This window comes from Eubalaena glacialis, chromosome 2 (genome assembly GCF_028564815.1).
Source record: "Eubalaena glacialis isolate mEubGla1 chromosome 2, mEubGla1.1.hap2.+ XY, whole genome shotgun sequence".
Classification (NCBI taxonomy): Eukaryota; Metazoa; Chordata; class Mammalia; order Artiodactyla; family Balaenidae; genus Eubalaena; species Eubalaena glacialis.
Window position 1 is genome coordinate 63,276,343 of NC_083717.1, and position 12,659 is coordinate 63,289,001.

At 39.5% G+C, this 12,659-nt stretch overlaps 1 protein-coding gene across 2 annotated transcripts in view; it reads right to left on the bottom strand.

The window, feature by feature from the left end:
• REC114 (REC114 meiotic recombination protein) overlaps positions 1 to 12,659 on the bottom strand; it is a 104,062-nt gene that overhangs the window by 13,360 nt on the left and 78,043 nt on the right. For both annotated transcript variants that reach the window (XM_061180082.1, XM_061180081.1), the window contains one exon: positions 6,776 to 6,988. In XM_061180082.1, coding sequence (XP_061036065.1) covers positions 6,776 to 6,988 — 213 coding nt within the window. The remainder of the gene's footprint in view (positions 1 to 6,775; positions 6,989 to 12,659) is intronic.

The following is a 12,659-nucleotide window of genomic DNA, read 5'->3' on the forward strand; positions in this document are numbered from 1 at the left end:
GTGTGTTTCTCCTTGGGTTTATCCTGTATGGGACTCGCTGTGCTTCCTGGACTTGGGTGGCTATTTCCTTTCCCATGTTAGGGAAGTTTTTGACTATAATCTCTTCAAATATTTTCTCTGGTCCTTTCTCTCTCTCTTCTCCTTCTGTGACCCCTATAATGCGAATGTTGTTGCATTTAATGTTGTCCCAGAGGTCTCTTAGGCTGTCTTCACTTCTTTTCATTCTTTTTTCTTTATTCTGTTCCACAGCAGTGAATTCCACCATTCTGTCTTCCAGGTCACTTATCCGTTCTTCTGCCTCAGTTATTCTGCTATTGATTCCTTCTAGTGTAGTTTTCATTTCAGTTATTGAATTGTTCATCTCTGTTTGTTTGTTCTTTAATTCTTCTAGGTCTTTGTTAAACATTTCTTGCATCTTCTCGATCTTTGCCTCCATTCTTTTTCCGAGGTCCTGGATCATCTTCACGATCATTATTCTGAACTCTTTTTCTGGGAGGTTGCCTATCTCCACTTCATTTAGTTGTTTTTCTTGGGTTTTATCTTGTTCCTTCATCTGGTACATAGTCCTCTGCCTTTTCATCTTGTCTTTCTGTGAATGTGGTTTTTGTTCCACAGGCTGCAGGATTGTAGTTCTTCATGCTTCTGCTGTCTGCCCTCTGGTGGATGAGGCTATCTAAGAGACCTGATGGGAGGGACTGGTGGTGGGTAGAACTGACTGTTGCTCTGGTGGGCAGAGCTCAGTAAAACTTTAATCCACTTGACTGCTGATGGGTGGGGCTGGGTTCCCTCCCTGTTGGTTGTTTGGCCTGAGGCAACCCATCACTGGAGCCTACCTGGGCTCTTTGTTGGGGCTAATGGCAGACTCTGGGAGGGCTCACAGCAAGGAGTACTTCCCAGAACTTCTGCTGCCAGCGTCCTTGTCCCCGTGGTGAGCCACAGCTACCCCCCGCCTCTGCAGGAGACCCTCCAACACTAGCAGCTAGGTCTGGTTCAGTCTCCCCTGGGGTCAATGCTCCTTCCCCTGGGTCCCGATGCGCACACTACTTTGTGTGTGCCCTCCAAGGGTGGAGTCTCTGTTTCCCCCAGTCCTGTCAAAGTCCTGCAATCAATTCCCACTAGCCTTCAAAGTCTGATTCTCTAGGAATTCCTCCTCCTGTTGCCAGACCCCCAGGTCGGGAAGCCTGACGTGGGGCTCAGAACCTTCACTCCAGTGGGTGGACTTCTGTGGTATAAGTGTTCTCCAGTCTGTGAGTCACCCACCCACCAGTTACGGGATTTGATTTTACTGTGATTGCGCCCTCTTACCATCTCATTGTGGCTTCTCCTTTGTCTTTGGATGTGGGGTATCTTTTTTGGTGAGTTCCAGTGTCTTCCTGTGTCGATGATTGTCCATCAGCTAGTTGTGATTCTGGTGTTCTCGCCAGAGGGAGTGAGAGACGTCCTTCTACTCCACCATCTTGGTTCCTCTCCCCCCATGAGGTTTTGATATAGCAGTCTGCATATGTACAAGGTTGTTTTAAGTTGCTGGTCTCTTTCCTGCCTAGAGGAGTTCCTTTGGCATTTGTTGCAAGGCTGGTCTGTTGGTGCTGAATTTTCTTAGCTTTTGCTTGTCTGTAAAGCTTTTGATTTCTCTGTCAAATATGAATGAGGGCCTTGCTGGGTAGAGTATTCTTGGTTGTAGGTTCTTCCCTTTTCATCACTTTAAATACACTGTGCCACTCCCTTCTGTCCTGTAGAGTTTCTGCTGAGAGATCAGCTGGTAACCTTATGGGAGTTCCCTTGTATGTTATTTGTCGTTTTTCCCTTGTTGCTTTTAATATTTTTTCTTTGTCTTTAATTTTTGTCAATTTGATTACTATGTGTCTCGGTGTGTTCCTCCTTGGGTTTATCCTGCCTGGGACTCTCTGTGCTTCTGGACTTGTGTGACTGTTTCCTTTCCCATGTTAGGGAAGTTTTCAGCTATTATCTCTTCAAATATTTTCTCAAGTCCTTTCTCTCACTCTTCTCCTTCTGGGACCTCTATAATGCGAATGTTGGTGCATTTAATGTTGTCCCAGAGATCTCTTAGACTATCTTCATTTCTTTTCATTCTTTTTCTTTACTCTGTTCCACAGCAGTGATTTCCACCATCCTGTCTTCCAGATCATTTATCCGTTCTTCTGCCTCAGCTATTCTGCTATTGATTCCTTCTAGTGTAGTTTTCATTTCAGTTATTGAATTGTTCATCTCTGCTTGTTTTTTCTTTAGTTCTTCTAGGTCTTTGTTAAACATTTCTTGCATCTTCTCAATCCTTGCCTCCATTCTTTTTCCGAGATCGTGGATCATCTTCCCTATCATTCTGAATTCTTTTTCCAGAAGGTTGCCTGTTTCCACTTCACTTAGTTTTTCTGGGGTTTTATCTTGTTCCTTCATCTGGGACATAATCCTTTGTTGTTTCGTCTAACTTTCTATGACTGTGGTTTTCGTTCTGCAAGGTGCAGGATTGTAGTTCTTCTTGCTTCTGCTGTCTGCCCTCTGGTGGGTGAGGCTATCTAAGAGGCTTGTGCAAGCCTCCTGATGGGAGGGACTGGTGGTGGGTAGAGCTGGGTCTTTTCGCTCTGGTGGGCAGGGCCTGCTCAGTAAGACTTTAATCTGCCTGTCTGCTGATGGGTGGAGCTGTGTTCTCTCCCTGTTGGTTGTTTGGCCTGAGACAGCCCAGCACTGGCGCCTACAGGCTGTTTGGTGGGGCTAATGGTGGCTTCTGGGAGGGTTCATGGCAGTGAGTACTTCCCAGAACTGCTGCTGCCAGTGTCTTTGTCCCCACAGTGAGCCACAGCCCCCCCCTCCCCCCACCTCTGCAGGAGACTCTCCAATAGTAGCAGGTAGGTCTGGCCCAGTCTCTTGTGGGGTCACTGCTTTTTCCCCCAGGGTCCTGGTGTGCACAGGACTTTGTGTGCCCTCCAAGAGTGGATTTTCTGTTTCCCTCAGTCCTGTGGAAGTCCTGCAGTCAAATCCCACTGGCCTTCAAAGCCAGATTCTCTGGGGACTCTTCCTCCTGTTGCTGGACCCCCAGGCTGGGAAGCCTGAAGTGGGGCTCAGAACTTTGGCTCCAGTGGGAGAGCTTCTGTCGTATAATTATTTTCCACTTTGTGGGTTGCCCACCTGGCGGGTATTGGATTTGATTTTATTGCAGTTGCGCCCCTCCTACCGTCTTGTGGCTTCTCCTTTGTCTTTGGATATAGGTTATCATTTTTGGTAGGTTCCAGTGTTTTTTTGTTAATGGTTGTTCAGCTGTTAGTTGTGATTCTGGTTTTCTCGTAAGAAGGGGTGAGAGCACGTCCTTCACCATCTCGAGCTTGAATTGTGGTTTTGATTTGCATTTCCCTGATGATGAGTGATGCTAAGCATCTTTCCTGTGTCTGTCGGCCATCCGTATATCTTTGGAAAATCTCTTCAGGTTCTCTGCTCATTTTGTAATTATTTTTTTAATGTTGATTTGTATGAGTTCTTTGTGTATTTTGAATATTAACCCCTTATCAGATATATCGTTTGCAAATATTTTCCATTCAGTAGGCAGCCTTTGTATTTTGTTAATAGTTTCCCTTGCTGTGCAACAGCTTTTTTTACTTTGATGTCCCATTTGTTTAGTTTTGCTTTTGTTTCCCTTGCTTGAGGAGACAGACCCATAAAAATATTGCTAGGACTGATGTCAAAGAGTGCACTGCCTATGTTTTCTTCTAGGAGTTTTATGGTTTCAGGTCTTACATATAAGTCTTTAATGCACGTTGATTTTATTTTTGTATATGGTATGAAAAAGTAGTCCAGTTTTCCCAACACCATTTATTGAAGAGAAATTAAAAACAGAACTAGCGTATGATACAGCAATTCCACTCTGGGTATTTTTCCAAAGAAAACAAAAACACTAATTCAAAAAGATACATGCACCCCTATGTTCACTGCAGCATTATTCACAGTAGCCAGGATATGGAAGCAAACTAACCCTAAGTGTCTATTGATGAATGGACAAAGAGGATGTGGTACAAACACACATACATACAAACGAATATTAGCCATAAAATAGAATGAAATCTTGTCATCTGTGACAACATGGATGGACTCAGAGGATATTATGCTGAAAGAAGTAAGTCAGAGAAAGACAAATACTGTATGATTTCACTTACATGTGGAATCTAAAAAACAAATGAACAAACAAAACAAACAGATTCATAGATACAGGGCACAAACAGATGGTTACCAGAGGAGATGGGGAAGGAGAACGAGTGAAATAGGTGAGGGAGATTAACGGGTACAAAAATAAATAAGTAAATAGAATCCATTAGTCTGTTTTGCACGTTGAAAAATTTGTTGTGATCTTTATACATTTTTAATAATTTTTAAAATTTCTTTTTGGCTGCGTTGGGTCTTTGTTGCTGCGTGCAGGCTTTCTCTGGTTGCAGTGAGCAGGGGCTACTCTTCGTTGCAGCGCGTGGGCTTCTCATTGTGGTGGCTTCTCTTGATGTGGAGCACAGGCTCTAGGCACGTGGGCTTCAGTAGTTGCAGCATGTAGGCTCAGTAGTTGCGGCACATGGGCCCTAGAGCATGCGGGCTTCAGTAGTTGCGGCACGTGGGGTCAGTAGTTGTGGTGCGCGGGCTCCAGGGCGCGCAGGCTCAGTAGTTGTGGTGCCCGGGCTTAGCTGCTCCGTGGCATGTGGCATCTTCCTGGACCAGGGATCGAACCCACGTCCCCTGCATCGGCAGGTGTATTCTTAACCACTGCGCCACCAGGGAAGTCCCTATTTTGCACTTTGGGTCTTTCATCCATGCATGATTTTGTAGCATCATGTATTCGTCACTTGAAAAATACTGGTTCGCTGGACTATACAGATCTCCCAAATGTTGAAACATTTTGTCATTTAATTATTTTAAAAATCACGTTCATTAGTAGTACCATCAGGAAGGTCTTCTGGGTTAGGAAGCTGTGAAGCTCAAGTGGCAGATACAAGTTTTCCAGGATTCTAATTTTCACTCGAAAAGCTTATTTCATCATTATCAATAAATGCTGTCAGTTGTTTTCTTGAAATAACAGGCTCACTTCATTCGAGAAAATGTCCACCAAACACCCAAATCTGAATAACCAGAGTTTGTCTGTTGTTCAAGTAATACGGTGTTCCATGAAGAAAGAGGTGGTTCAGCACCCAGTGCAGTCATACAGGTGCTTTCCCAGGAGAAAGCCATCGTGCTTCAGAATACAGATGGTTTTGTTAGCTGGTTCTTTTCTTCAGTGACCAGTGAAAAACCTGACTGCGTACAGTTGGATGCCACTGCATTGATCTGTGCTAAGGTGACAGCAGGTTTGCTCACAATGCTTTTGTCCCATTAACACAAATATCAATACAGCAAAAGGGCAAATAACATCTTAATATTATTACAGAAATAATGTGGACTTTGTGGACCCCTGAAAAGGTCTCAGGGAAGGGTCCGTGGATCATGCTTTGAGAACCACTGTTCTGTAGTGATACCCATAATACACCTGGGACTCCCAGCTAATCTAATTTCTAGTATTACAGGTAGCTACAGTGAGACTCAACCTTGAATTAAAAAAAAAAAAAAAATCACTCAGTGTCTTCTTTGGAAAAAATGTCCATTCAGGTCCTCTGCCCATTTTTTAATCAGATTGTTTGGTTTTTTTGATACTGAGTTGTATGAGTTCTTGTAATTTTGGATATTAACCCTTTATTGGATGGATCATTTACAAATACCTTCTCTCATTCAATAGGTTGCCCTTTTGTTCTGGTGAGGATTTCCTTCACTGTGCAAAGCTTTTTTTAGTTGGATGCAGTCCCATTTATTTATTTTTGCTTTTGTTGCCCTTGCCTGAGGTGCATGGAAAGATGCTCAACATCACTCATCATCAGGGAAATGCAAATCAAACCACAAGACATTACCTTACAACTGTCAGAATGGCTGTCATCAAAAAGACAAGAAATAATAAGTGTCAGTGAGGATGTGGAGAAAAAGGAACTCATGCACAGTTGGTGGGAATGTAAATTGGCAGCAACTATGGAAAACAGTACGGTAGTTCCTCAAAAAATTAAAAATGGAACTACCATATGATCTAGTAATTCCACTCTGGGTATTTATCCGAAGAAAACAAACACACTAATAAAAGATACATGCACCCCTGTGTTCAGTGCAGCATTATTTACAGTAACCAAGATACAGAAGCAACCTATGTGTACATCAATAAATGGGTAAGATGAGGTCTGTGTGTGTATATGTATACACACACACATACACACAACGGAATATATACACAAATGAGGTATATATACACACACACTAAAATATGTGGAATCTAAAAAACAAACGAACAAATATGAAACAGACTCATAAATACAGAGAACAAATGTGGTTGCAGAGTGGAGGGCGATGGGCAAACTAGATGAAAGGGATTAAGAGGCACAAACTTCCAGTTATAAAATAAATGAGTCACAGGGATCTAATGTCAGCATAGGGAATATAGTCAATAATACTGTAATAACTTTGCATGGTGAAAGATGGTAACTAGACTTACTGTGATCATTTTGTAATGTATAAAACTATCAAATCACTATACTGTACACCTGAAACTAATAGTATAAGTTAATTATATATACATCAATAAAAATAAGTCAGTCAACATTAGATATCCTTAACCTACAAACCTGGTGGACTCAGCAAATTCCACTGTGATTTTGGCCCCCATCGAGCATTAACTTGTCAGGTTTCTCGTACAGCCACACACTCGCCTACTTACATCATGCTGTGGTGGGATGCTCTGCACACGGCCCTTCCCTTGGCTTTCACCTGTCCACAGCGGGCTAGGGCTCAGCCTGAGCTCCTGGCTGATTCCGTCAGGCACCTGGACAGTGATGTACTGGGCCAGGTTCTGCACGCAGCTGCAGCAGTGTTCCAGCGCCTGCTCCTTTGAGCCTCCACTAAACTGCACCCGGAACATACGACTCTTGTTCTGTGTGACAAATCAAAAGATATCCTCAGTGACCCTCGTGTCCTATCACTTTACTTTTATTTACTGTGAGGTCTTCCCTTTGTTTGAAGGGGAAGATGTATGAATAAGGGAGTAGTTACCCTAGATTGTTGATGTGGGTATAGAAAAGCCAATAATTAGTTTTCTTCTCCCTTTTGGGAGCTGTTCCTCATACTAAATTCATTTCCCTCAAGGAACTGGCAGACATCAGCAAAAATGGAAAATCCCATATCATAAAGACCAGGAAGGTCACTATACTGACTGCAGTAAAAGATCAATGTTTTGTCTTACTTTGGAACAAAGGTTTCATACCGTCTAATTCCTCAGGTGGAAAATCAGTGAAGCTAATAGTCCTGGCTCAACAAAATTTTCCAAACCTGAGTATATAAAAGAGCTAACCAGGTAGATACCACATTATACAAGCCAGTGAATTTGAAAAACAAAACGGGATCAGGGGACAGGCAAATGCTGAGAGCTAATGTATCTCATATTAATAATCTGTAGTGCCCTTTATCCTTAAAGAGGCCAGACTTAACATACAAATCACACAGACAAATCAGTCACATGTTGCCTTTAATTTGCTGTATGAGTTACATCCCCTGGCAAATCCGCAAATATGGGAGAGATGCAATTAAAATTTTTAAAAGTGGCAACTACATCAAATTTATTTAATTGTAAGTTAAAAAATAGAACTAAATTGTAACAATAACAATAAACCCATTATTTTAATAGAAGTAGTTTCCTTTTTCTAGTCTGATATCCTGCCTAGTTTTAGAGGACTCAGCTTACACAAAAGCCACCCCAAATGGGTCGTATGTATTGTGTACCTTTGTTCAATTTCTTCTGTGAAGAAATTCAGATGCTAACATAGTAACAGCATTTTTCATTTATTAAATACACAAATCACACTGCTAACTGGAAAATGTTTCTAACCACAGTTAACAAAATCCTGAAAGTTCCTATAAGCGAAAATCCTTGATTTTCCTGTTCATAGTTTACCCTATTTAAATTTTTAGATACTAAGCCATCAAGCAAAGCCACATCTTTAGGATACAGAAAACTTGGTATGGCTAAGTAGTGGTAAGGTATCATGTCTAGAAGAATAGACACCACTGCCCCTTTACTGCCTCTGTTGGGTTCTCTTCATTTTTTAATACATTTAATTTTTTTTCCCCTGAGTATAAAAGTAATCCATTATCACTGCCCCCTCCAACAATGAAAAAATATGAATATTTTTCTTATGTGTATTAGTCATTTGTATTTTTTCTTTTGTGTATTGCCTATTCATTTCCTCAGCCATTTTTCTCTTGGATGAATAATCCCCAAATTATCAAGAGTCTCTGAAAGCTAACTTTCCTTAAGGAAGGGGAAAGAACTGGTAAGAGAACTCTACATTCAGTTTTTGGTAATTCTATGAATCTTCTGTGAAACTGAGCATTCTTGTTTACAATTAATTAGCTGTTTCCAGCTCACCCTAGTTTAGACTGTACCTGGGGACATCTATATGAAATACCTTTATATTAGCTATTTCCATGATGATTCTGTAATTATCTAACCTTTTGAGAAGTAATCACATAAAAAATTGTGCCTCATAGCTAGATGAAAGCTATATGTAGAAACAGAATTATTAAGTATATATGTAGGGCAGAAATCTCAGACCACTTGTCTAGAGGTATCTATATACATATATATGTGAGTGTACATAAGAATGAGTTTGGACAGTTAGGGTTTCTTTGAAATGTAGTTCCAAGAAATGACAGGGAAGGTTTTATGTCTGATAGCCTAACTGATGTTTTGCTCCATGTTTGCTTCTGTAAAATTCTCGGACAGAATTTGAGCTTATCATCAGAAACCAGAAATACCACTTCAATACATGTGGACCCAAGATAAAGCCAAGGTACATCACGAAAAATCTGAAAATGAGTTATATCTTCATCCCACATCCTTAGTGTCATGGGGTACCACAATAGAAAACCTGCCACATGGTTAACAAAAAGGACTCCTAGGTTGAAAATCTTGATGAGATTTATTTTTATACCATAATTAAAAGTCAGAAAGAGCTCCTTGTTGTGAAATGAAAGTTTTTCAAGTATATACTAACAGCCATGAACTGTCCCAACTAAACAGTCTCCAGTGTCTATCATCTAAGGAGATTAGCTCAAAATTATACACACACACACACACACACACACACACACATATATATATATATATATATATATATATATATATATATATATATATATATATATATATTGGCCACGCCGCACGACTTGTGGGATCTCAGTTCCCCTACCAGGGATTAAACCCGGGCCCTTGGCAGTGAAAGCATGGAGTCCCAACCCCTGGACCACCAGGGAATTCCCCAAATTACTATATTTTAAGTTGTTCCCACCCTGCTTCAAAACACTTAATTTCAAGTTCTTACAACTAATAGAAAACTCCTTGAGGAAACACGTTAAGGGTAAGTGCTTGTCTCTGTACATTTATCTTCACATACACACAAGAAATCTGGGAAGCACTGGGCCAATTAAATGCTGACTCACAAGTGTGAATGGCATCTCCATGCAGAGATCTTAAGCCGCAGGCTCTATAGCTAATGTTACAGGGTATAGCACACAGGAAGACGCAGGGCCCAGTTAGCACCATGTAGGAAGACAGCCAAGGAGACATGAAAATCCTCACAAACATAGGCATGTTTTCCTGCTGGTTTTAGATTCATCACCCAGATCTATAAGAAATTTCCCATCACCACTAAGAGCCCAACCGGAGCAGTTTTCCCCACCACTAGAAGTGAATTCCTCTTTGTAGAAATTGGGATTGGGGGTATATGGAAAAAGGACTTCACCAGAGAAGGGACAAACATTTTCTTTGATCCTTTGCTTTGAAACAAAGAGGTGATACTCAAGGCTGAAGCTAGACAAAACCATGAAAAAATTCTTCAGTGAGTTACTGGAGGTGAGGACAGTGGTTTAGGGTTACTCCTTTGAACCAAAGTCTCTTCAGATATGTTAGCCAATCAGCCAAGACCATTTTGATTACAATTACTGAAAAAAAGGAAGCCCACCTTACAAGTAGGCAGATCTTATACAATCTACTTATTTGGGCCAGAGAGAAAAGAAGTATAATCTTTATTGCCCCCTGAATTTAAGTTTTAAATTTCTGTCAAAGGAATGAAAGTTTTATTTCAAAATACTTCTATTTGTCAATTTAAACAAGAATGTTTGTTATGTAATACTTGGTTAACTAAAAGTTATCCAAGGCAAGAAGCACTAAAGTTGTGTACCCTTTGCCAGGTAAGGCAAAAAGAAGAATCTGTTGGCTCAGTATTAATATATCAATAGATCAAGGGGTTAAAAAAAATGAAACAAATCATGATCTTGATAGTTGTTAAAATTTAATTTGTAATCCTGATAAAAGTATTAGTAAATAAACTATATCTGAAAGACTATCTCCCTAACATGGTAAAGAGTATCCAATCAACAGCCAGAAATATTCTTAATGTCTAAACACTGGTTCCCATTCAAGTCAGTAAGATGTCAAGGATGGCTGTATAATTGTCTAATTACAGTGTTCTGGAAGGTCTAGATAATTCAGTAAGGTGAGAAAAGTAGTAAGTACAAACTATGGGAAGTAAATTACCACTGTTTGCAGATTATAAAATTACTTTCCTAGAAATTAAAAATTAAATTATCAGAGCTAATAAAAGTTTAGTAAGGAAGCTAAATTTAAAATAATTCAGAAAAAAAAAATCTAGTAATAGCAGCTAGAAATATGTTTGGGATAAAGAATACCATTCACAATAACAAAAGGATCCTAAACTTAAATATTTAAAAATCTGTATATGAAGTATATGACATATACACAAATATCACATATAAAATTATATAACTACACAAAACACATGTTTTTTTCTATATAACATCTATACATGCATTTTATATGTAATCTCTATACATAGAGTGTCTAAAGATTTTGAAGAGGAAAATTAGGCAAAAGCAGTAGACAGGTGATTCACAGAAGAAATACAGATGGCTAAGAAACACACAAAAAATATTCATTCCCATTAGTTACCAAAGAAATGCAAATTAAACGAAGATGCTCATTTTTGCTTATCAAATTGGAAACTTGTTTTTAAATTTAAATTATATCATCCTGTTGGAGAGGATGTGGATAAATGAGCATTTTTACATATCGTTAGTGCTGTAGAAACAGGGACAACCTATCTGGAAGGCACATTTACAAAATAAACATTCATACTTCTAGTACTTCTACCTCAAGAACCCTGTAAATAAATCCTTATGAAAATCAAAACATTTTTACAGTAGTGAAAAATCAGGAATTACTTAACTGATTCATGGTGCATCCAAACAGTAAAAATACTAGGCAGTCATGGAAAATCATGTTTTCAAAGACTTAAGAAATGACTTGGTATAATGTTCCAGATATAATGTTACATGAGGAAAGCAGGATACAAAGCACTCTGTGTACCACAATCCCAAATTTATAAATTATCTATATGGCAGACACTGTTCATTTGCCATGAGCCAATCCACACCAGAGGCTGGAAAAGCCAAACACTCATTTGCTAATCTTGGCAGATTGGGATGGCCACATTACACTTTTCTGGTCCATGAGACAGAAGCAAACATCTGTCAGGGGTTGTGGGAGGTGGAGAGCCTTACAGGAAAGCTTATGATTTCCTTATAAAAGGAACAAATGAAGCTGGTCTCCTATGAATGGAAATATAACAGAGCTGTAGTAGCCATTTGAAAATGTGAGGGAGAGGCCAAGGGAATTGCAAAGGTGTTGACCTCAGCAGGGTGGAGTTGCTGAGCCAATTGCTAGCTACTGCCTGCTTCTGGATTTCATATATAGTCAAAAAAATAACCCCCTATTTTGGGGGGCCATTATACGTGGATTTTCTATCACATGCATCTGAACACTTTCCTAATGGATACAATATATATGCCTAGTAAAAATGTCAAAATGTTAATTATTATTTTTGAGTGATCAAATTATTTTTTATTTTTCTCTTTAAAGTTAATTTAAAAATTTAACATAATCAGGAAAAAATTAAAACTCAAATATCAGACATATGGCATGGTGTAACTTTTTAAAAGATGCCTACATTCATTCAGCATGACACAGTCCTGGGCTGGAAGTCAGAAGACCAATGGGTGGCCCAGTTTTCTGATAGCTAGTTGGCTATTGGCTTATGTTGAATTCAGTTTCCTCATATGTAAAATGAAAACAGGGGCTCCTGAATGTTTTGAGTATGTGCTCCAGACCCCTTCAGCAGTCTGGTGAAGCCAGAGGACGCCTTCTCAGAACAATGTTTTTAATCACATAAAATATATAAGAGTACAAAAGAAACCAAGTATACTGAAATAATTAATTACAATATTAAAACACTAATTTGTAAACTAATAATATACATGCTTCCTTATTAATGTACTCAATAAAAAGATCTAGCAGCAGGACTAACAACCACCATAATACTGGGGTAGTGATGAGCATAAATGACATTTAAGATATCTTAAACAACTGAAACGTGATATGAAGATATGTGATTTCTACTGGTGCAAATGTGGTCTGATGCCAACATTCATAATTGAAGGAAATGATAAATTTCAGTTAAAGGTCAGTGAAG